General features: G+C 46.7%; 1 protein-coding gene across 4 annotated transcripts in view; it reads right to left on the minus strand.

Moving 5' to 3' along the window:
* Positions 1-24,496, minus strand: part of adamtsl3 (ADAMTS-like 3) — a 70,710-nt gene that overhangs the window by 18,250 nt on the left and 27,964 nt on the right. For 3 of the 4 annotated variants that reach the window (XM_052078272.1, XM_052078292.1, XM_052078286.1), the window contains exons 3-7: positions 8,268-8,395; positions 3,025-3,070; positions 1,599-1,835; positions 1,261-1,387; positions 1,092-1,166 (exon numbers count right to left, since the gene is read on the minus strand). In XM_052078272.1, coding sequence (XP_051934232.1) covers positions 1,092-1,166; positions 1,261-1,387; positions 1,599-1,835; positions 3,025-3,070; positions 8,268-8,395 — 613 coding nt within the window. Of the gene's footprint in view, positions 1-1,091; positions 1,167-1,260; positions 1,388-1,598; positions 1,836-3,024; positions 3,071-8,267; positions 8,396-11,017; positions 11,181-24,496 lie in introns of those variants that run through there. The other variant, XM_052078280.1, reaches the window with a different exon arrangement.

The raw sequence follows: 24,496 nt of genomic DNA on the forward strand, positions 1-24,496 counted from the left end.
ATCATGTATAAAACTATACAGAATAAAGAATAAAAATGATGGTCATTTAACTTTTAAACGCGTTCTCATTGGGGGGTTTTTTTTGCCCTCTTTCGTTCATGTTCACTCTCAGAAGTGGTGTTTGCCTGGCATTTGGTAAAGAGCTGATCCGAGGACGTTTGCTTTTGTCGGCTTTGAACAATCTTTCGAAAATGTCCAAGGCAAACATCAGCATAGTGTGCGATTGCCGGACTGGTGAACACTTTTTCTAAAACTATCTGAATGCCTCGTGGCCCGAGGGGCAAAAGACAAAAACGCTGCATAGACATCCATCCATCCATTTTCTGAAACGTTTAATCCTTACTAGGGTCGTGGGGGGTGCTGGAGCCTATCCCAGCCGTCTTTGGGCAGTAGGCGGGGGACACCCTGGATCAGTTGCCAGCCAATCGCAGGGCACACAGAGACGAACAACCATCCACGCTCACATTCACACCTAGGGACAATTTAGAGCGTCCAATCAGCCTACCATGCATGTTTTTGGAATGTGGTAGGAAACCCGGAGAAAACCCACGCAGGCCCGGGGAGAACATGCAAACTCCACACAGGGAGGCCGGAGCTGGAATCGAACCCGGTACCTCTGCACTGTGAAGCCCATGTGCTAACCACTGGACTACCGGGCCGCCCAAACTTTGTGCATAAGGCCGAACCCGGGTCTCGAACCCAGTTGACCAGTTGGAGTTCGCATTTGTTTACCATTGGGCCATTGTCTGACGCTGCATAGACACAAACTGTATATATCAGCCCACATAGACACTTTCAGTAGAGGTCCATCTTAGCCAATGAAATGCCAGGATGATGCTCGGTAATAGCCAACGGCAGAGCAGCTATCAGTATGTTGCGTTTAGGAAACTCGGAGTTGAGAGTAGCAGACCATACTGCATTTTTACCTTTCGTATTTTGAAATTTCTTTCGTAACAAGAGGCAAGATTTTCCTCTTGAGACGTTTTGTAACTTGAAAATTTCGTAGGAAGAGACATTTTTAAGAAGAGGTACCACTGTACAGTATTTGGCAGATGTGGATGGAAGAGCACCCCGGACCTACCAGGACTTACACAAGTGATCCGGGCCTTTCAGAATAAGACGAACATGTCGACTTTTGAAGGGGATGACGACAACAGTGTCCTCCGCTTCAGGAGAAAAAGGTGGGCGGGACAAGATATATTTTAATCACATATATTCAACCCGTGCAACAACAAAAACAGATCTTGGCATTGGACATACTTTTTCCTGAGGCGTGCTGAGATTTGTAGTGCCCTCGCACCAGCCTGCAGGAGGAGCCGTCGCCGCCGCAGACGCCGCAGTTGTCCTCTTTGACCGCGCTCCCCAACTCGTGATCGCAGCCGACAATCTAGGAAAACACGCAGGCCGGACGGCCGAAGACTATCTCAGTCGTGATGGGACCTGGGAGTGCTTGGAGACGTGATCATTTGACACTAGCGGATAGCTCGAGTAATAAGGCGTCGCGGTTTATCATCACATAGCGATAATGAAACATCATTTGAAGATAATGAGATTGCGTTCAGGATGCTCATTTGTAATATTGTAGCGCTCTGACCCACCTGGCACATGCCACTGATGCACATGTCTAGGGACTCGGTGTAACAACGTGTCCCATCTAGAACCTTGGGCGCCAGCTCCACCAGCAGCCCGGACCCTTTCGCTTTGCATTTGAGGGCGCACGGGTTGTCCGGGTCGTTGTATACAGGCAGCCACTCGTGGAACCGGCCCTGGTAGCGAACGTCGGCGTGGGCGGAACACTGCTGAGCCCGGAAGTCTCCGGAATCCACGGGGCAGTCCTGAGAGAAAGATGACGTCAAAGTGCAAGGACATGATGCTTGGCGTTAACGTGAACCGCTGCGTATTTGGGGGTCAATCTTTGTGTTTTGGTTGACAATAGTGTGGTTTTCACACCTAGGGACAATTTAGAGTGTTCAATCAGCCTGCCATGCATATTTTTGGGATGTGGGAGGAAACCGGAGCACCCGGAGAAAACCCACGCAGGCCCGGGGAGAACATGCAAACTCCACACAGGGAGGCCGGAGCTGGAATCGAACCCGGTACCCCTGCACTGTGAAGCCGCTGTGCTAGCCACTGGACTACCGGGCCGCCTATGGTAAACATTAATATTCTATTTGCAGTTTCAAGTTAGGTCTTTGTACCGTGTCTCTCATATTGTGCTTCAGATGATTTTCAATGACACGACGCAAATCTGCACAGATTAAAACTATTTAAAGGGCACTTTTGTTTCATATTTGTAATTTTTTTTTGGTTGTAATTCATAGCATTTTATCAGACAAAGTGATGACAAATGTCAAAGAATAAAAATAAGGCCACTGAACAAAGGGACGAACCGACCAGAGTCGCATGAATGCGACTTCTTCCAGGTTCATGAGGCGCTCTTTGGAAGCGGGGTGCTTACTTTTTTGAACTACCGTATTACAAATTAGAATTTCATCCATCCATTTGTGGTGTCAAACTGTGTCAAACTCAAGGCCCCGGGGCCAGATCCGGCCCACCAGATCATTTTATGTGGCCTGCAAATCATGTGTGTCAACTTGCTAAAATATGGACCAAAATGTCAACTTGTCAGGTGTAATAAATAATGTTAAGATTTAGTCATAATTTTGTTACCCTGTTTACACTCACTTGAACATTAATTGAACAAATTATTACAATTGACTGATTTCAAAACTAGTCATGTATTAAATTGCTGTGTACAAATTTTGTGGTTTCACTGTCATTACGGCCCTCCGAGGGAAGACGCAACTCCAAATCGGCCCGTGACTAAAATGACTTTGACACCCCCGTTGTAGATGCTTGATGATCCTCTCCATTTTAGGTATTTTGTGGCAGCGGGGCTTGGCCTTTATCCTCTGCCAACAGCAGGAGTTATTTGCAAGTTCATTCATTTCAAGAAAGCAACCCCCAACCGCCACCCCCATGACCCCATTTGGAGGTTCGATGCTATGACGATGCTGAACTTACCACATTACTGCATGTGCGATATTTGATATTCTGCCCTTCGCAGGTCCTAGAGGGGGAGGAAGGAGGGGAAAAAGGAGCACTTGTGTGAACCGGCATTGGGTGGTGTTGAATGATGAGGCAAACCGCAATATACACCAGTCATGCGCACCCAAAGGCTTGGTGGTTAGCTCCACATTTGCTCAAAGCTTTTCACATGTGGCAAGCCGCAAGCGCGCGAGGTTCCGCGGCCAGCTCGCAAAAGACATCATCGCGGCCGTACAATGTGACCGCGCACGAAGCGCAACACAGTCAAAGGAGATTTAATCACACTTTGAAATCTGCTGACCTTCAATGAAACGGAAGGCGTTGACGCCAGGCAAAAATCACCATTTTGACATGTTATCATTGATCCGTGCCAAGATAAAGCTCATATAGCTCCAAACGCAAGAGGGTGGACACGACCATGAATCCGGTCCGTCGCCCTCCAGTTGTTTTTGATACCACTGTTGCGATCATACAACTGATCAGCCTCTCAAGAGGATCCTAAAAGTACCTCCCAGCCCTCCCAGCTGGTCAAACACATTGGAACGGTTTGGGATGTCGGTACGACAATCTCCAGTATCTCCACTCCAATTATCGTACAAACCCTCGAGGTTCGCGTTGCTTTTGCTGATGCTGACCGATGATAAAACATTCATTCATCTTCCGAGCCGCTTGATCCTCACTAGGGTCGCGGGGGGTGCTGGAGCCTATCCCAGCTGTCTTCGGGCAGTAGGCGGGGGACACCCTGAATCAGTTGCCAGCCAATCGCAGGGCACAAAGAAACAAACAACCATTCGCACTCACACTCACACCTAGGGACAATTTAGAGTGTTCAATCAGCCTGCCACGCATGTTTTTGGAATGTGGGAGGAAACCGGAGCACCCGGAGTAAACCCACGCAGGCCCGGGGAGAACATGCAAACTCCACACAGGGAGGCCGGAGCTGGAATCGAACCCGGCACCTCTGCACTGTGAAGCCGACGTGCTAACCACTGGGCTAACATTGACGGCGAATATGATGGGCCAATTATCTGTGGCTCCGGTGGAAACCAATCAAAGGCAATTCTGTTGACTTTGGAAAAGCTTGAGAGGAATTCCAGAGTGGAACCAGAATTAGACACAACACGGCAAGGGTTTCGGAGCGACAGATGACGGAGACGCTCGAGGATTCTTACGGAGGCAGGCGATACAGAGCACGTGGCGCAGCAGCATTAGTCAAATCCAGACTTGCTCCTCTGCCAAGCCGGAGAGACGGGGAACAAATCAGCCCGGGATGAGCGACACGCATTTTCCTTTCCTGACAATCGCCAAGGTAAAAGTAGAATTCAATACGGTGTCAAAAGTTTTGGGGATCAAATACGAGGAATGGGAAATAGCTCCAGTTCGACAAGGGCCAACAGCATCATCCTCAACAATATTCACTTCTACAGTTGAACCTTCACTTACAGTCACATTTTGGAATTTATCATGTAATGTACGCTATCTAATTGCCCCACGGGGATAAATAAAGTTTTCTGAATCTGAATCTATCAAAAAGGAGTTAAAACAAAGAAACAAACGTGATTGGAGAAATTCTTTTGAAAGGGGAAAACGGCAAAAATAGTGGCATAGAAGAACCTACAACTTTCCAAAAACAGAAAGCTGTATTCAAGAGTGAAGAACGCAGGAAAGTCAGTTTTTTTCATAGTTTGGTCGGAGGGGTAGTGGGGGGCGACCGATACTCTGGAGCGACTTTTGTGTGAAATTATTAAGGTGTTATTATATCATTTCACGTTATTTCCACATTGCACCACAAGAGGGCGCTTTAGGCCTGTGTTGATAAATCGACGACTAGTCTGACGTAGGGGACGTAGAAGAGGAGGCGCGGGGTTGATGGAGTTGTTTCAAAAATGACATCGAGGATGACGATTTCATTGGATTTCGTGATTTAGAGTGACACTGATTTAGTAAATTGTTTCGCATGTTCTTTTTGCTCTAGTTGTCTGAATAACTCTTAATATGTGACTTCAACATACCAGGCACGTTCTCAGTTCATTGTTTATGCGTCACGAAACGTTAGCATATCGTGCACTTATTCACCCCGCTGTTCTCTATTTTATTTTTTATTTTAAATTGCCTTTCAAGATGACTGTTCTTGGTGTTTTATTTGATCAAATATAATTCCCCCAAAATGCGACTTGTACTCCAGTGCGATTTATATATGTTTTCCCTTCTTTTTTTATGCATTTTATGGCTGGGACGATTTATAATCCGGAAAATACGGTATTTAAAGTTCAGAATTATTGCTAGCTGACTTGAATTCGGAACTCACTCTACATAATAGCTTGCGAGGAACAATGCTGCAAATTTAAAAACAAGCCTTTGGAGTTTTCTGGTGGGAAAATAAAAGACCTTAGAATGGGACCGACTTGTTAAAGAGAAACAAGTGCAGGCATCCTACTCATTCCAACAGCAACATTCATGGTGAGTTTAACATTTCGTCATTTATTTTCATTTGTTTCTATGATCCCTATGCAGGGCTGGGATAGATGAATGGCATTTTGATTCATTTCAAAAAGGAAAATTGATTTCACCCATTCGTAAATTGAGTTACAATCTGGATCATGAAACGAATTCAAATGCCAAGCCGAGGTACAACGGTAACACCGAACAAAATTCGACCTTCTGATTGCGTTTGATACATTTCATTTGCAATACTCAAGTATGCCTGGAACATTACCTCTGTGCAATAATTCATGTGCTTGGAACACTGAGTAATACTACAACTCAGAACACAGTTGTATTATTTATCATGACTGCCTTACCATTTATCTTTTGTCATCAATATTCTCCACCGGAAAAGAAGCTGTTTTCAATCTCATTGCTCTTTGTTTACTATTCTCGCTATACATTGACACCTTCTGTGGTGCTGCAGCAAAGGGAGGTGTTTTGCTTTGGAGCCAAACAGCAGGTGGTCTCCTATTCTGAGGCAGGCGACATCATGCCAATGCCAGGTTACATCAAAATGGAGGCCACAACACTGTGGATTGAGCGTGGCCTTGGTTTTAATCCTTTCATGCACCGATAATGATAACCTGTAACCTGATCATATGATAAACTGTCCACTGTAGTAAATTCTGAAAGGGTTAAAGTCACTTCCCGGGATTTTGAAAGTTGGAAACTTTCCATGGGAATTACGGTCTTTACAACAATTCATGAAATAAACCAGGCAGAAGTATTGAAGGAATTGAAGGTTGGCTCCTATTAGTAGTGAGGGAAATATACATTCGCATCATGCTGAATAAAGCAACGAATTTCGTGCAATTTAAAAAACAAAACTCCAATGAAGGTTTTATAAAACCTTTGCATGCGAGCAAGTATACATTTCGCACGGATGGCTGCTTATGACAAAATCCATCGCGACCACGGAAGCACTCATATGAAGCGGACGTTCCAACTGGCGACTTATTGAGACACGCCATCTGACAGACACCATCGTCAGCCTCGTGTGGCATAAAAGTGTCCAAATAAACGTGGAACTGGATGTGGTCGTAAGATGCAGTGAAGCTGGTTTGTTCCACTTGCTAATCGAGCAAGCGCTCAAGTTGGCGACGTGTGTCGGCTTTGGGTGGGCCAGCGTAAAGTTAACACAAGAGTGCCAGGGTGAGGATGTATATAATCCCGAAACAAACCAAAAGTTGTAAAAATATCACGGTTAAGGGTAAAGTATGAGCCTTAATGGAGACTTCTTCTTACTTTTTCTTTTCTGATTGATATAAAAATGATTTAGTAGATATAAACACATAACGGGGTAGGACTAGATACGTTTTTTACTTCATCCTACTCCCTTGAACATAATAACTGTGTTGAATGAAGACTGATTTCTTTCTTTTTACTTTTTTATCTACCTTAATTTCTGTCAAATTATTACTGCATATGTTTTATGTTCAATAAACAAACAAACAAAGTTGCGAAACGCAATCAAATCAGGCTGGTACAACTGTGTGCGGAGTCAATGAAGGTGACATTAGTAGTGTTGCAACTCCGAAACAAAGACAACTGCTGTTTTTTTTTTTAACGTACACTATTAATTTTTCAAAACTCTCAAACGAATACTCTCTCCGACAACTCGCCTTCCCTAGCGCGTTCGACTCGAGAGGCGTTCAAAGACCGCCTCCAAAAAACGTAAATGCGGATTTGGAGCTAGGAGTCGCGGCTTGGAGTTTGAAGCGGATTATGTGGGACAGGAGAAGTGAACTAATCTCTTTTCGTCAACGGACGCTACAACTTCGTGTTTGCTTTCAAAACTTTGCTTGTAGCAGACGTGTGCACATTTTTCAGCATGATGTCTCTGATCCACTGGTGAAAGGACACTTTGATCCTCTCCTCTTTCATCTAGAACTGCTTCAGACAACAAAGTGTATGCAGAAAAGTGGTGAAGATTGCACGACTGTCTCTGTCCTATGTGTTGTCTTGTGTTATTTTTCTTATTTTGACTTCAAAATGGCGCCGCGAGAGTGGCTGCCTTTCCAGCAGCTCCTATTTTTTTGTTGTTCTACTTCTTCCTTTCATAAATTTGCTGCTGTGAATCTGGAATTTCTCCATTGCGAGATTAATAAAGGTTTTCTTTTCTTTTTTTTTTTTTTTTTTTTTTTTTTTAAACATCAACATAGACAATTCCGATCCAGTTTCCGGAAAAAGGTGTGCTTTTCACCTCTAGTCCTTTTCCTTCTCTTGCTCCACAAATTGTTTGAAAAAAACAATCACACCCTCGAATTTGCCTTTGGTATTGCCATTCCATTTCCTTCCCTATTGTCAGGAACGAACTCAAGCCTTCTTCTATGGACATCTGTTAACCGATGGTAACAGCATTGCGGGAACTCCTGTTGCAGACGATGGGAGGGTGACTCACGCTATTAAGGCAATTGTCTGGGTTTATTTGGCGGAACGATTGGGAGCGGGAGAGAGAGGCCGACCAGACTGAATGTTAAAGCCAAAATATGGAAGTCTAATCGAAAGCAGCCCGGCCTGCAGGCAGGAGGTTTTTCTTTTCAAAAGTCGAAATGAATCTGGATGGCGTTTGAACACACGCTTACAAATTGGCCACAAGACGTTTCCATTTATCCAAAGGTCAACGAGGTATTTCATTTTCTAAATAGGCCTCACGTGATCCAGGCTGGAGCTAGACGTTGGCCGTTGGTGCCGACTAAATATAGCCTGGTGCAATTGTGCGGAAGCCTTACTTGGAACTGAGACATCGTCTCAGGGAATATGACGCTCCTCCTCCGCAGGTACGGGAACATTCGCTCCACGAGCCCCAGGCGTCCCACAGAGTGTCTCGGTCCTCTTCCGAACGGGCCGTCCGTGAGCTCTGCGCATTGAGAGACGGGATCAGGAGATCAAATGGATGCGGGGTCACGGTACTGGTTCACAAAGCGTGCGCTCGCCCTCTCAATGACATGGCGCTTCATTTTCGAGTGATTTAACGGCCCAGATTCATCAAGCTCTAAAACAAGGTGTTTATTTTGAAAAATCTGGCATGGTCATGTGATACGCATCACCTCCGGCTGAATGCGTGCGTGTTGCGTTTCTTTCTTTTGGCCCGACAATGCCGCCGGCAGTCGATCGAACGACGGCGGAGGGTGAGAAGCAAGGCCGGCTAAGTTGGCATGCTTGAAAAAAGCCGCCGCTCCCTTTGAAAGGCAGGCGAGAGGGAGCGGCGTCTCTTTTTCGTAGAAAAAAATTAAAATACTCTGCGAAATGGAACTAACGCTGGGACAAATCATACACCTCCCATGGCAGTCGGAATGTGTCTGAAAAGACTCGCGGCGCAAACACTTTCAATTAAATAATCTGCCATTCAGTGGTGGCCGTGAAAACAAAATGGATGCAAAGGAGGTAAAAAAAAAAATGAAATAAAAGCCACCTCATATCATTCGATACCATCATTCGATAACCGAAACACAAAGACGGCCTTTCTGATGTTTTTATGCATATTTGCAGAAATACTTTACGCCACCGATCCTGGGGGGGGCATTTGCATCAGAATTACCCCCCCCCCCCACCCTCACCCCGAAGTTGGACAAAAACAGACCACAAGACTTCAGCCCAGCGATAACCTTATGAATGAGACTCCAACTTTGTTTTATTTTTCGAAGAAGCTGCCAGTGTCAGCAAGAGAGGAAAATATGAAAACCGTTGCACGGGAAATGGAAGATTTGTGACATTTGCGATGTGCCATCTCTGTTCTGGCTACTCTGGACAATAAATCGACAACAATAACAACAGAAGGAGAATGACGTTCCGACCAGAAAGTGTTTGGTTTTCTTTTTTTTTTGCAATTTGACTTCTCTTCCCATTTGGATGACAATTTCAAAGTGTTGCCGCTTTTGGCAGGAGGGCGGCCCGGTAGTCCAGTGGTTAGCACGTCGTCTTCACAGTGCAGAGGTACCAGGTTCGATTCCAGCTCCGGCCTCCCTGTGTGGAGTTTGCATGTTCTCCCCGGGCCTGCGTGGGTTTTCTCCGGGTGCTCCGGTTTCCTCCCACTTTCCAAAAACATGCATGGCAGGCTGATTGAACACTCTAAATTGTCCCTAGGTGTGAGTGTGAGTGAGAATGGTTGTTCGTTTCTGTGTGCCCTGCGATTGGCTGGCAACTGATCCAGGGTGTCCCCCGCCTACTGCCCGAAGACGGCTGGGATAGGCTCCAGCACCCCCCGCGAACCGAGTGAGGATTAAGCGGTTCAGAAAATGGATAGATGGATGGATGGATGCCGCTTTTGGCTTGCCCCCCCCCCCCCCCCGACCCCCCATCACTTGCGAGTAACTCACATGATTTCTTTTGCGGCAGATTCCTTTTGCCGAGCCAACCCACCAACTTGCTCATAAACGGACAAATTCAACCTGCTGTGTTTGCCGTGGAGCAAAGAAATTGACGTCCAATTCCAAAGTTCATAAAAGTCCATGTGAGAGATCATGTTGCATTTGAGCCCATTTTTCTTTTGGAGAAATCAGGTATGTAAAAACTCTTTTTATTGAGACGGGTGGTCTTAAAAAGGGTGCGTGGACTGATGTCAATGGATTTCAGGATGGCCGTCGCTAACTTTGTGTACGGGGCCAACTCTTGCATCGTTTGGATCTGCGGGCGGGCTCTTGATTCTCCTCCTTTTGAAAGGCAATCAGAGAATTTTCGCAGTCAACTGGCAAGCAAAGACAGCTGGAGGCCAAATGAGGCTGGTGGGGAGAGGAGAGGACAAGTGGGATGGAATCTGGAAGAGGACAACGACGATGTTTTTGGCACCGGGCTCCGCTATTGTTCTCCACAAAAGCGGTAAAATACAAAGCGCCCGTAGGGATTTAGAGGGCTAATAATCAAACGGCTCGCATGTCCGCTTGGCGGCTATCTAATCCGTCGGAGCACATTCGGGGGACGACGGACTGGGCTCGTTTTGCGTTGTCAAATGAGAAAAACAGAAAGGTGGCCTCACTCCTCATGTACTCAATCAAGCGGAAAGGAGGAAATGAGCAAGAGCGCCGATGCTCACTGATGGACAGATTCGATGCTCGTCACCTGTCAGCACGTAAGGACATTTTCCTGGCCGGGGGGGGAAGGAGAAACCCGACTCATGCACCTTCTCTTGAATACACACACTAGATGGCCTTGTCAGGTTGGCAAGACATTTGATAGCCGCACATCTGCTCAATCCCTTGTCTTCCGCATCACTGCATCCTAACCAACGGGGGTTCAATGGGGAGGGGGTGGGGGGGTGGCATTTGACCTCAGAGGAAGCAAGGGACACTTTTCAGCCACCGCGGGTCATCTGAAAGGACCTCCAGGCGTGACCGCGCGCCGCCCCCGGAATAACGTGCCACACGCGGTAAAACAAGATCACGTGAGATTTCTGGACGCTCATGCCGATAGGGTCAAGAAAAGAGGAAGAAAAAAAAAGAAATCGGAAAAGAGGCTCAAAAAAAAAAGTGAGATGTAACAGTACCAGGATGAGAACAGCCGTCAGCAGCAGTTGGCAAGCTGTCGAGCCCTCCATGACTTCATGAGGCCTGCTGAAAAGCTGTCCGCGCTCCTCTTTGGGTCAATCTATGCGTCTGGTCCGCCTGTAGCCTTCTCTCTGCGTATGGGCTGCTTAGTCGCGACTTTGATTCAGGGGAGGGTATGGAAGGAGGGAGGGAAGGAGGAAGGGAGGAGTGTATATTTGTATGTGCAGTGTGAGGACGGGGGTGGGGTGGAGAGGGTGGGGGGGGGGGGGGCTCAAGGCTCAAGTCTGGCACAGGAGCCAATCAATAAATAGGCTTCGTTCAAACAAGGAGTTGGCGGGCAGCCGCAAGTTCGCACGTTTTGCTGTACTCGGATCGTCGAACTGACTGACTTCATTCTTCTGAACGGTCAAGTGTCAGTCTCGTCTTCGGTTTGTGCCCGGCTTGCCCTCTTTGTAGTTTGCATTGAGAACGTCTGTCAAAAATACATTGAAAGAAAAAGCAGAGGCCTATTTGAAGGCTGTGACTGTGCATGAATATCACACACAAACACAAAAAAAAAACATCGGGGGAGGTGGGGGGGGGCTTTGCTCTTAGTCCTGTTATAACATCTGGCACTTTCGGCCCAGCGCATGTGGAGGTGGGGAACAGGCCGGACAATTGTGGAGCAAAAACAAGCTTTCCGATGGAGGGCTCTTGGCCCAGAGGCTTTGGATCATCAACTGGGCAACTTTCCAGCTCCTGTTGCGTCCGATGTGTTCCTCTTGAATTAAAATCTGGCAACCGCACCACAAATGGACATCGGCTTGAACGGCGGGGTCTTGCAGCAACCCCCCCCCCCCCCCCCTACTGAATCCACAACCCTGATATTTGCTTTCGGAAGAAATCCTTCTCATATTTGCAAGTGCAGAAAATAAACCGCGACATTTGCTTGACAACTATGGCTGCCAGAGAAGGAAATGAATGTTCTTGATTGACAATCCACTGAAAGTGTTGTCGACCGCAACATTGTTGGAGATCATCTTGCCTTCAAAAAAAAAAAAAAAAAACAACCAAGCGAAGGTGAACGGTGGATATCGCTCTCTGGTTGCACAGGGGAGGAATCCTTACATACGGCCAGAATGCACCGACACAAGGATAAAAATCGAGAAAAAAAAACGATTTGAATCCAAAATGAGACCGACGGAGAAAGAGACTTTGTCGTTACCACGGCAACCCAGATCACATGCTTCAGCGTTTAGCTGGGACGTCCCTCATATCGCTGGAATCAAGAGGGTGCAGCGAGCGCATTTAAGTCGTTCTCTGTGCTCCAGGCATGATTTACATCAAAGTTATTGTTAAAACAGCTTTCTGGGCAACTGCCTTAAAACGTTTTACCAGGATAGATTTTTTTTTTTTTTTTTTAACGACCTGCAGCTGAATAGTGACCACATTTCCCAATTCTTCTCCAAACCTGATGATCGGAATAGAGTTGTAATCCCGCAGCGCCAGTCCAAGTTAAGACAGATGGATGGTGAGCACCAAAACTGCAATTTTATATCTTTGAAGTAATTCTCGTAAAAATGTTGTTTGTTTTAATTTGTTAAATCGGGCGGCCCGGTATCCAGTGGTTAGCACGTCGGCTTCACAGTGCAGAGGTACCGGGTTCGATTCCAGCTCTGGCCTCCCTGTGTGGAGTTTGCATGTTCTCCCCGGGCCTGCGTGGGTTTTCTCCGGGTGCTCCGGTTTCCTCCCACATTCCAAAAACATGCGTGGCAGGCTGATTGGACGCTCTAAATTGTCCCTAGGTGTGAGTGTGGGCGTGGATCGGTGGAGTTTGCATGTTCTCCCTGGGCCTGCGTGGGTTTTCTCCGGGTGCTCCGGTTTCCTCCCACATTCCAAAAACATGCGTGGCAGGCTGATTGAACACTCTAAATTGTCCCTAGGTGTGAGTGTGAGTGCGAATGGTTGTTCGTCTCTGTGTGCCCTGCGATTGGCTGGCGACCGATTCAGGGTGTCCCCTGCCTATTGCCCGAAGACAGCTGGGATAGGCTCCAGCACCCCCCGCGACCCTAGTGAGGATCAAGCGGTACGGAAGATGAATGAATGAATGAATTTGTTAAATCCACCGCATTTTCTAGCTACCATGCTTCTATTTTCATGATGGCCGACTCAGGTGGCTGGAATGTACTTTGCAGGTTGAAAAGTTTTCAAATGTAGTTTCTCGAAAGTTATCAGGGGGGGTAAAAGCTCACAATCGACTTCCTCACCAACACGTACATGTTAAATTTCCTTCATCTCGGTGAGCTTGACAAGGACACGGGACACTTCAACCACTTGAGGCTAACGCGCCACCTCCTTGATCCAAAGATAAGATAAGATAAGATATCCTTTATTCGTCCCACACTGGGGAAATTTACAGCCTCCAGCAGCAAGAATGTATTTAGAAAAAAGAAAGAAGAAAGAGAAAAAAAACAACAAACATCTTTAGCCATGTGAACTCACCTGTGCCAGCTAAACCGCCCGTCTTCAGTGGACTGGAAGAAACGGGCAAAGCGCGTGACCCAAAAATCCCAATTTAGTCACTGCATCTGCTAAATGCTAATTCTAGATCAGAGTCAGTTTCACCAGTGTGGTTAACAACCGAGATCAGCTTTTGTTTCTTTCCATGCCTGACACTGACGAATGTCGCGACATTGTTGATAAAAATACCTTGAAAGTGAACAGAAGACCAAGCTGGTCCGTCTGGGGCCGCTCACATCTAACACACTTCCTGTTCTTTTCATCCCCCCGGCAAACTCTTTCCTGTCTGAGTAGCTCATTTGTTTTAGTTTCCTGATGGAGCTCAAAACAGCATGAGTAGAAAGCAGGAGTGCCCAATACGTCAATCGTGATCGACCGGTAGCTCGCGGATTGGTCCCAAGTCGATCGCGGGGGGTGTCGAGAGGGTTGGGGGGAAATCCCAAACATTTGTGTCTGTGTGTGTGTTATTAATATGATATATGTTTGTGTTAAGGCGGCCCGGTAGTCCAGTGGTTAGCACGTCGGCTTCACAGTGCAGAGGTACCGGGTTCGATTCCAGCTCCGGCCTACCTGTGTGGAGTTTGCATGTTCTCCCCGGGCCTGCGTGGGTTTTCTCCGGGTGCTCCGGTTTCTTCCCACATTCCAAAAACATGCGTGGCAGGCTGATTGAACACTCTAAATTGTCCCAAGGTGTGAGTGTGAGCGTGACTGGTTGTTCGTCTCTGTGTGCCCTGCGATTGGCTGGCAACCGATTCAGGGTGTCCCCCGCCTACTGCCCGAAGACAGCTGGGATGGGCTCCAGCACCCCCCGCGACCCTAGTGAGGATCAAGCGGCTCGGAAAATGGATGGATGTTTGTGTTAGTGCACACTGCACCGTGAGCATCCTAACAGTCTCACTTAAAAAAATATATATTTTAAAAATCTAATTAAAAAAAGCAGGTCACCTTTAACCTACGGTGGCGTGTGACCGCATCACCGGAAATTGTTAGCAATCAGCACTCACAATGCTTTGTGTCTACTTTATTTTTCAGTTCCTTTCATTTTCAGGGCCGTTTTGGCTCTTGCTAATCATGGCATGCGTGTGTAAGTGCGTGCGTAGGCGCGCGTGTGCGGTAACGGCTCTATCGCAGGAGTTCGGTTGATCAAAAAGTAGATCTTTGGACAAAAAAAGGTTGGCCACCCCTGGCATGAAGTGATAAATATATTATTGCTTGAACTGTATTTGGGGATTGGCCTGATGTGCAATGGTTCAGTGCTACCACCCCTCAAGGTTAAATATCGGACTCCAACTGAGCCTTTTGTGTCATTTCCAGGGGCAACAAAGTGCGGGTACGTCGCCCGGTTGGGTGTCAATTGTGTGAGGGTGCAGACAAGGTGACTACATCCAGAGGGGAACAAAAAAAAAAACACGAAACAGATCCCGCCACAATCCAATTGTGAGCAGTGAGGCACCTGGTTTGCCTCAGCAGCTTATTAAACCTGATGAGAGTGCTGAGCATTCACACTCCAAGTGAGTCCAAAGCTGTTATTACCACCTCAAAAAAAAAAGAACAGAGGCGTCTGATCTGCCGCGAAGGCTCTATAGAGCCTCGGTTTCGGTTTTCAGCCTGAAAACTGCAGTCACATCGGTAACATGTGTTTTTCATTGTTGCAAATGTATTAGGTGTTGTCTTTGGCTTGGGAACATCCACGGAAAGCGATAGTAATGTGATAAAGGTGGTCAAATTCAGGCTTTTAACCCTTTCGGAACCTACTTTGCTCGCTGACATTTTCCCCTCCGTTAGATAATGATGCAATAACAAGGAGCAACGAGAAGGTACTCAAGTTCATTGTCATGACCTGTGCCTGACCGATAAATATGGCAACGATTAAATGAGGAGGGGGGGGGGGGTGCAAAAAAATGTAAGGAAACCTCAAGCGCCAAATCTCCTTTGAGAAAAGCATAAATTCAGTGAGATTCTTTTGATATACGTGCAATTAAGTTTTCAACGAGGCATGTATCAAACAATTACTACACCTCTCACACGAAGGCTCTGCTGTGGATTCCGGCAAAGTTCAAATATGAACACAGCACGTCAAAATGTGGGTGTGGGGCGGGGGTGTTTTAACCTCAGTTACTTCAGGGGAGTCCATCCATCCATTTTTTAAAACCGCTTATCCTGAACAGGTTCACGGCGGAGGTTGCCGCGCAGTCGCAGGGCACATATCGAGACGCTACAACCTTTCACGTGCACACCGTCACTGAGTTGTGTTAATTTTGAAAACAAATCGAATAATGTTTAGCATCCCAGACAGAACGCGCGAACAAAAATATTTATTCTCAGAAAGGCAAAACTGACAAAGTCCAGAAGAGAACAAGACTGGTCACAAGCGGGAGGGAAAAAAAAACAAGGAATCAACAAAAGGCGCTTGCAAAAGGTAAGGTTGTGTAACATCGTGAAAACAAACGAAATGACGAGCGTCCAATACTCACGAAAAGCTCACACTAAGATCACAGGACTAAACAATGACGATAATTACAAAACGTGGAACTACGGGAACAACAACGACTATGACGAGATTGAGAGGTCAAGGAAAAACAATGCTTCAGCACGAGCAGCAACAAGGTCAATAATCCGACACGCATAATCCAGCTTGTCAGTCCTTGAATACATGGCTAACGATATGCTGCAGGTGTGCACACTGAGGGGAAGGCCCTCGTCTGCCACCTGCTGGATTCACACAAGAACAGGATCATGACAAGTTGGAACCGATCGCAAGTCCATCAGCGACACCACCTGCGACACATGAACACAAGTCGAAAAGACAAATCAAAAAAGACAAAGTTCTGCAAAGTGGTGCGGTTTTGACCCTGCTCTCTAGAAGTGCCCGAAAAGCTTAAAAACCAGCAAAGTCGTCACCCACCCAAGACGATTTATTTGTACAGTAAAGCATCTTCCCATCTCTGACTGTGTACACATCAGAGGAGAACCGGCGTTGACGCTTACCCGTGCTAGCGCTTTGCGTCATATGACAGGAAAATCGGCATTTAACACTTCAAGAGCATGTTGATACAAATGCCGCAAATGACCTTGACAGTTGACAGAGCGGAATCAAGCTCATTCCCCGTCAAGATTTCTGTCGAGTTCACATAGGTCCGCTTGACGGAAAGAATAGAGGAAACGTGGGTGCACGGCTAAACAGCATCCCGATCCCGCATTAAGCCCCTCAAAGTGCTTTTCCACAGCCTCACAGCTGTCTAAATAGGCTAACGCGGTGAGAGCTTTCATGGCTGCTCGGCCAGCAAACACCAAAGTCAAACAAGTCAAGTCAAGTCAAGTCAACAGTCTTTATAGAGCACTTTCAAACAGCCATCGCTGCATACAAAGTGCTGTACATGGAGCGATTTCACATGCACAATAAACAGTAAGACAAATCGGTAATAAAGGCGGTAGAAAGCACCAAACAGTAAAACCAAGATCAAAGTCATGCTGAGTCGAATGCCAAAGAATACAAGTGAGTTTCGAAGAGGGTTTTGAAGATGGGCAATGTCTGATCCACAGACATTGCCGGGCAGGTGTGTAGGGGCGGATGAGCTCAGAGAGGTAAGGTGGCGCGAGATTATTCAGAGATTTGAAAACAAAGAGGAGGATCTTGAAAATAACTCTAAAATGAATGGGGAGCCAATGAAGGGTTGCCAGAGTAGGAGTTATGTGCTCCCTCTTACGAGTACCAGTCAAGAGGCGAGCAGCGGCATTCTGGACCAGCCGAAGGCGCTTAATGGAGGACTGGCTGACTCCAAAGTAAAGGGCATTGCAGTAATCGAGCCGGGATGTGACAAAGGCATGAATTACTGTCTCAAAGTGTTCATGTGAGAGGAGAGGTAAACGAGAAAAGAAGTAAGACTCCTTTTGAACTCAAAGGCTATTCTTCATCTCACTGTTAAGCCCTCCAACACCTCCTTTGTACTGCGGCAGTCAGCTCAACTGTGCCACCTAGTGGCGGGGATTTGAACCTACAATAATCCGCAAAAGTACGACCGACCAAAAGTCCATTACAGTGGTACCTCTACTTACGAAATGAATTGGTTCTGGGAGAAATGTCTTAACTAAAAGATTTTGTATCTAGAGACACGTTTTCCATGCTAATGCCCTAATCCGTTCCAAGGCCCCCCAAAATTCAGACATAAATGTTTTATGAAGCATAGAAATGCATCAAAATATGTAAAAAATGTATGTTAGAATTACATGACTGCACATTAATGAGTTGTGCATAATTGAAAAAGACAAAGAATCGAGTAAAGAAAAAAAAAGATGTTCATTTAACTTTTAACATGTACGTAAAACTATCTGAACACCTCTCATGGCACAAGGGTCGAATAACGAGAACACTGCAACGACGCAAATCGATGTATCGACACACACAGACACATTCGGTAGAAGTCCCTCTTAGCCAATGGGATGCCAGGATGACGCTCTGTAATAGCCAATGGAAGAGCAGCTATCAGTATGTTGCGTTCAGTAAACTCGGAGTTGCGAGTAGCAGGCCGTACTGTATTTTTACCTTTCGTATCTTGAAATTTCTTTCGTAACAAGAGGCAATATTTTCCTGCTCAGGCGTTTCGTAACTTGAAAATTTCATCTGAAGAGATGTTCCGAAGTCGAGATACCACTGTACTTTGTCGCAAGAGGCAATTCACTCCAACCCAGAGAGGTTAAAGAAACCTCCCGCCATGTACGAGCCTTCACCGCGTCGCTCCATTCTGAGGAGGAGCTGCCCTTAACCCCGCCTCACCCCCGTCCCTCCCCGTCATTAGCCCAACTGAGGTCACTGAGAATTTACTGAGGAATGCTGTCGGTTTGCTTGTGGTCCAACCTGGAAAACCCCAGGCGCCACAAATAATTGCCCAACAATTTACAGTACAAACAAACCCTTCCTTCTGGCAATTATTGCAAAGAATGTGAGAAGTGGGGCGGGGGGCGGGGTTGTGATAACTTGCCTGATTTTGGCACCGGACTGCTGATCAATTGATTGATGGCCGAGAATCCGATCAGATATATTTCTACTTGGGATCAGAAATCACAGGCACATGCGCTTCCACAACAGAGTTTTGGTGGAGGAGGACGCTCGTTGTGTGCAATCACCAATAAATTTGGAGGCTTCACTGCTCCGCTGGGTCGCCTCATATTGTGATTTGGGGATTGAACTAATAGCTGGAAAGTTGGGAAAACACATGTTGCAACAGGACGCGTATTCCCTCAAGAAGAAATCATTTTCTATCCCCGGACTTCTTTCTGTAAACACACGCTGCTACACCTCACGAGTCCATCCAACTTTAAACGAGACCCCTTATCTTAGTTCACCCCCTTAATCAGGTTCAATGAACTCGGTCGCATTGTTTAATTTTTTTTTTATAGAGTTGAGAATATGGGCGGCCGGGTTAGCCAGTGGTTAGCACGTCGACCTCACAGCGCAGAGGTCAATCCCAGCTCCGGCCTCCATGTGTGAAGTTTGCATGTTCTCCCCGGGCCAATGTGGCTTTTCTCCGGGTACTCCGGTTTCCTCCCACATTCCAAAAACATGTGTGGCAGGCTGATTGAACACTCTAAATTGTCCCTCAGTGTGAGCGCGGATGTTTGTTCAAGTCCCGCGTACCTCCATCTTCATCTTCTCTTCCAAAATGGTGGCCCTTCGGTACTCCTCATCAGACATGTAAAACACCTCGGTCTTGCTTCTTTAGCTTTCTTTCACTTGGGCCACCGTCATTGATGCGTTCATTTCTTATTCTGTCCTTTCGAGGCACTTTGGATATTCATCGAAATCTTCACATTTCGGTAAGAGCAAGCTAATTTTTTTTCAACTTTGCTCAGTGCTGCTGCTTCCATTCCTCATAGCTGGTCTCACCACACTTCTTCATGGACATTACATTTTATTGTATCGGGCCCCTCGCCACATATCGCCTCCAACCGCTTCCTCTTTTTGCTCAATCCACAGTATGTTGAGGGCTGGCCACTATTAGCCAAATAAAAGCTAAAGACCACAGACCATCAACACAAAGGGGCTTTGATTATTCTTCATTTAAGTCAAAGGCTTATCTCATTCATTCATTCATTCATTCATCTTCCGAGCCGCTTGATCCTCACTAGGGTCGCGGGGGTGCTGGAGCCTATCCCAGCTGTCTTCGGGCAGTAGGCGGGGGACACCCTGAATCGGTTGCCAGCCAATCGCAGGGCACACAGAAACGAACAACCAGTCACACTCACACTCACACCGAGGGACAATTTAGAGTGTTCAACCAGCCTGCCACGCATGTTTTTGGAATGTGGGAGGAAACCGGAGCACCCGGAGAAAACCCACGCTGGCCCGGGGAGAACATGCAAACTCCACACAGGGAGGCCGTAGCTGGAAGGCTTATCTCACTCTTCTTGAAATATTTGGACCAGGCGTGTTTTGTCCGCTGTTCACTTTTCTGCTTGGCAAGTGTGTCAAGGTCAGCATTTGTGAACATTTGCTCGGGAGGGTTTCAATATATTAAAAAGTGTGTGTGTCTGTGTGTGTTTGTGTGTGTACGTGAGAGAGAGAACCTGCGCGTTTGTCGCCCAGCAGGGGTGCCGTCTCGCAAGACCAGAACCTTCCGTCAATCTGTTAGCTGCACGCAACCCTCGGCGAAACAAACCGATTGCTTCGTAAGTGCATTGTCATGTTCCCGGTCACATGAGTAATTGCAGCCAGGCAGAGTTCACGGGTCGCTTTCAGAAAGTGGTGTAGAATCAAGTGCTTCCTCTGATTGCAACGGGTAGTTAACAAGAGAGTTTTTTTTTTTAAAGCGCGAGTGGAACATGACACATCTTTCCGAGCTTGAAAAACACTTCATTCCCAACTCTCTCCCAGCCACTCGAGCCATTAGAGCCCACATTAAAAGAAAGCGATACGTTTTGGTTTGCATGTTGCCCAGTGGTTAACCTATACGCCGCTGCGCATGGGTGGCGAGGAATCTTTCAGCGGCAGGTAATGACAGTCGGGATAAACGCCGTTGCTTACACTGGAGATTACAGCGGGCGGTCCCAGCCAAGTGCCCATAATGAGCGATTCATGCAGAAGCTCACGCCGTGCCGTTTCTCTGCCTCTTCACCTTTATTGAAGTGCCACACAGTGATAGATAATAAACATGCTAATAGCTGGGGCCTGGAACTCATTTTTAAACAGCGCTTGCGGCCAAAAGCGAGCGAGGCGTTTGGGGACTTCCCTTTGAAAGAAAACATGTTTTGCCATCCCAAGACAGCGAACGAGGAGAGGCTTAACAGTAACAATCAGCGCCTTTTGGAGTCCGCCGGAGTGTGCGGTGCCAAGGTGCAGCCAAGGACATCCAACAATCCTTGGATGAGACGTTTTCTTTTCCCCAGTTGTACAAGCATCTCTGTTTATAGAAATGCAGGCGGGGTATAAACATTGGTGCGACCTGATATGGAAATGATTACATACGCATCACTTGACCCCGGGAAAGGTGCGCGGGTCTTGAGGTGGTGAAGAGGAGCGGATATCATGCAGGGGGTGGGGGGGGGGGGGTGTACAGAGCAGGTCAGATGGACAAACCCATCCATCCATTTTCCGATCTGCTTACCCTCACAAGTGTCGCGAGGAGTGCTGGAGCCTATCCCAGTCGTCTTCGGGCAGTAGGCTGGGGACACCCTGAACTGGCTGCCAGCCAATCGCAGGGCACACAGAGACGAACAACCATCCGCACTTACACTCACACCGAGGGATAATTTGGAGCCTGTCATGAATGTTTTTGGAATGTGGGAGGACACTGGAGTACCCGGAGAAAACCCACGCAAACTCCACACAGGGAGGCCGGAACTGGAATTGAACCCGGTACCGTTACACTGTGGGTTCAACGCGCTAATCCTGGACCACCCCTGAACAAACCCTTTAAATCAGGCATGTCCAAAGTCCGGCCCGCGGGCCAAATCCGGCCCGCGGTCGAATTTCATACGGCCCTCGGCCCCCGTCATAAAATCAGTGCCGTTGGGCGCAATGGAACACGTGTTGCATTGACTGAGGTCTCGTAGACTGGTGAGTGATGTTTCATAAAGTACTGCTTCCCTCTAGTGGCTAAATGAGTAATAGCATTCACTAAATGAGTAATAGCATTTAGACACTAGAGGGCATCACTCACGAGTTAACAAGACATCACTCCGTGTTTATATTGACTGATATGTCATATTTCAAATGATCCTTGAAGTTGTGGATATGTGTATTGCTTGTTCATTTCCCTGTTGTTCGAGTCAAAGGTTTTGTGACGATTGAAAAGTCATGGTGATACATTTTATGTTTCAAATCAATCAATTTGCACTCGGGAGACTTCTGTTTAAGAAAAAGTCAAGTGAATAAGCAGTTGAATGTGATATACCTGTTTCAAATGAACCAAAAGAAATTCTTAAGATTGTTGAAATTAAAATAAAAATGGAAATGTGAAACAGACGCTTACTAAAATTTGTTGAACAATATTGTTGTTCAATGTAAAGAATGTCAGCCAAGGTCGGCCCCCCGACATTTTACCACATAAAATCTGGCCTCCTTGGCAAAAAATTTGGACACCCCTGCTTTAAATCCTTAATCAGGATTGGGTTCCCGACTTTTGGGCATCGGTGCACCAAATCGGCGAACTCAACCGACAGGAGGCAATGTGGCAGTGACGAGTAAAAACACAGCAAAATATGCAGAAAACAGTAGCTGGCCAATGACTGGCTGCACACAAACCCACACTTGTTATGTGGTGAGGCCTTGTACCTCAACAGCATAACTCCAGTACCCACAGTGAAATGGTGCAAGACCACATGAAGCCGGGGGTGGTCGCGTGGCTTGCCAGGGATTTACTGAGGGCCGATGTTGATGGAACAAACACACGGGGTGGGATGACAGAAGGCTTCAATGAGCCAAGGCCACGTGGCTCGACACCACATTCATTGCTCGGGAGCTTCTGTCCAAACAGCATTTCGTAAATTTACACGGGGTTAGTCAAAGCAAACATGTCAGCGAAGCAAATATGGGCTCCTTCCCCGAACAACCATTCTGTGCTTTTCATGGCATCGTTTCTTATTCTGCAAAGAATCGCTGTCTTTTGTTGCAAACATTTTGACATTCAAGTTGGATTTATTCTTGCTCAAAATGTCAGCTCGGATGGGCTTCAGATCACCTGAGAGCCACCCGGAGGATACGCAGTTTGGAAATTGGACGGACGAATGAATCTAAGTGTTGTTTCTCGACAAAAGCATGACTGTATGGATGTGCTGCTGCGTGTATACCAAGGCAAGGTTCAAATTCAGGTCCACATTGAGGGAAAAAGCTTGAGCCAAAAATCAGCAGCACTTGCCAAAAACTAACACGCATACTTGCCTAACAAAGATCAACGCTTAATTTGCTTAATTGTGCAACTTGATGTGGAGCAGGGATGGGCTGTATAAGGCTGGAGGGGTTGGGGGGGGCACAATTTTTCATCAGTCCTAATTGATAAAAAATATATATATAATACGTGTACTTGATCTATTTCAATTCTGATAATACAATTTTTCAATGCATGAAGAAGACATCCAAACACCAAAATAAGCACAAGCTATAATTTGTTTTCATGTGCGGAGGTTTCTCTTGCATTAAAAAAAAAAAAAAAAGAAAAGAAATAAAATTGAGGGCGGCCCGGTAGTCCAGTGGTTAGCACGTCGGCTTCACAGTACAGAGGTACCGGGTTCGATTCCAGCTCCGGCCTCCCTGTGTGGAGTTTGCATGTTCTCCCCGGGCCTGCGTGGGTTTTCTCCGGGTACTCCGATTTCCTCCCACATTCCAAAAACATACATGGCAGGCTGATTGGACGCTCTAAATTGTCCATAGGTGTGAGTGTGAGCGTGGATGGTTGTTCGTCTCTGTGTGCCCTGCGATTGGCTGGCAACCGATTCAGGGTGTCCCCCGCCTACTGCCCGGAGACAGCTGGGATTGGCTCCAGCACCCCCCCGTGACCCTAGTGAGGATCAAGCGGTTAGGAAGATGAATGAATGAATAAAATTGAAGGACACAAAACCAAGAAACCGACATTTAGTGCAAGAACTCATTACGCACATTTTCGTCACAAAAACCAATCCACTCAAAATGATTCGTTTTATTCAGGTACCGTTTGACCTCCATATCATTCCAAATATGCCTCCCAAAAATAATAGTCTGACACATGTTGTAGTATAGGGCAGGATATAACAACTTAAAACTACAGTGGACACTTACACCTATGGCACCGATGGATTTGAATTTCTTTTTCATTTTTTTTATATTTTGGGTATGCGTTTTAAATAATGGATGGAATAGCGGCCCGGTAGTCCAGTGGTTAGCACGTCGGCTTCACAGTGCAGAGGTACCGGCCTCCCTGTGTGGAGTTTGCATGTTCTCCCCGGGCCTGCGTGGGTTTTCTCCGGGTGCTCCGGTTTCCTCCCACATTCCAAAAACATGCATAGCAGGCTGATTGAACACTCTAAATTGTCCCTAGGTGTGAGTGTGAGTGCGAATGGTTGTTCGTTTCTGTGTGCCCTGCGATTGGCTGGCAACCGATTCAGGGTGTCCCCCGCCTACTGCCCGAAGACAGCTGGGATAGGCTCCAGCACCCCCCGCGACCCTAGTGAGGATCAAGCGGTTCGGAAGATGAATGAATGAATAATGGATGAATGGATGAATCTTTCCCTCCATTTCTTTTTCAGGGTTTGTCTCCCCCGATTTCCACCCATTTTTTTTCCTGGAAAACATATATTGTATGTTTATCCGCATTTTTATGTTAAAAAAACAACACGATTTAAATGTAGTTTTTATTTATTAAACAAGGGGCCACTCAGACTGTGGTTGCAGGCTACATGCCCCTAGTTGCCCATCCCTGATGTAGAAGCTAAACACGGGATGTGAAGCTGGGCCACCGAGTGCACATCCTGCTTGCTCTTTGCTACACTTTCCCAAACACGACGACTTG

This window comes from Hippocampus zosterae, chromosome 1 (genome assembly GCF_025434085.1).
Source record: "Hippocampus zosterae strain Florida chromosome 1, ASM2543408v3, whole genome shotgun sequence".
Classification (NCBI taxonomy): Eukaryota; Metazoa; Chordata; class Actinopteri; order Syngnathiformes; family Syngnathidae; genus Hippocampus; species Hippocampus zosterae.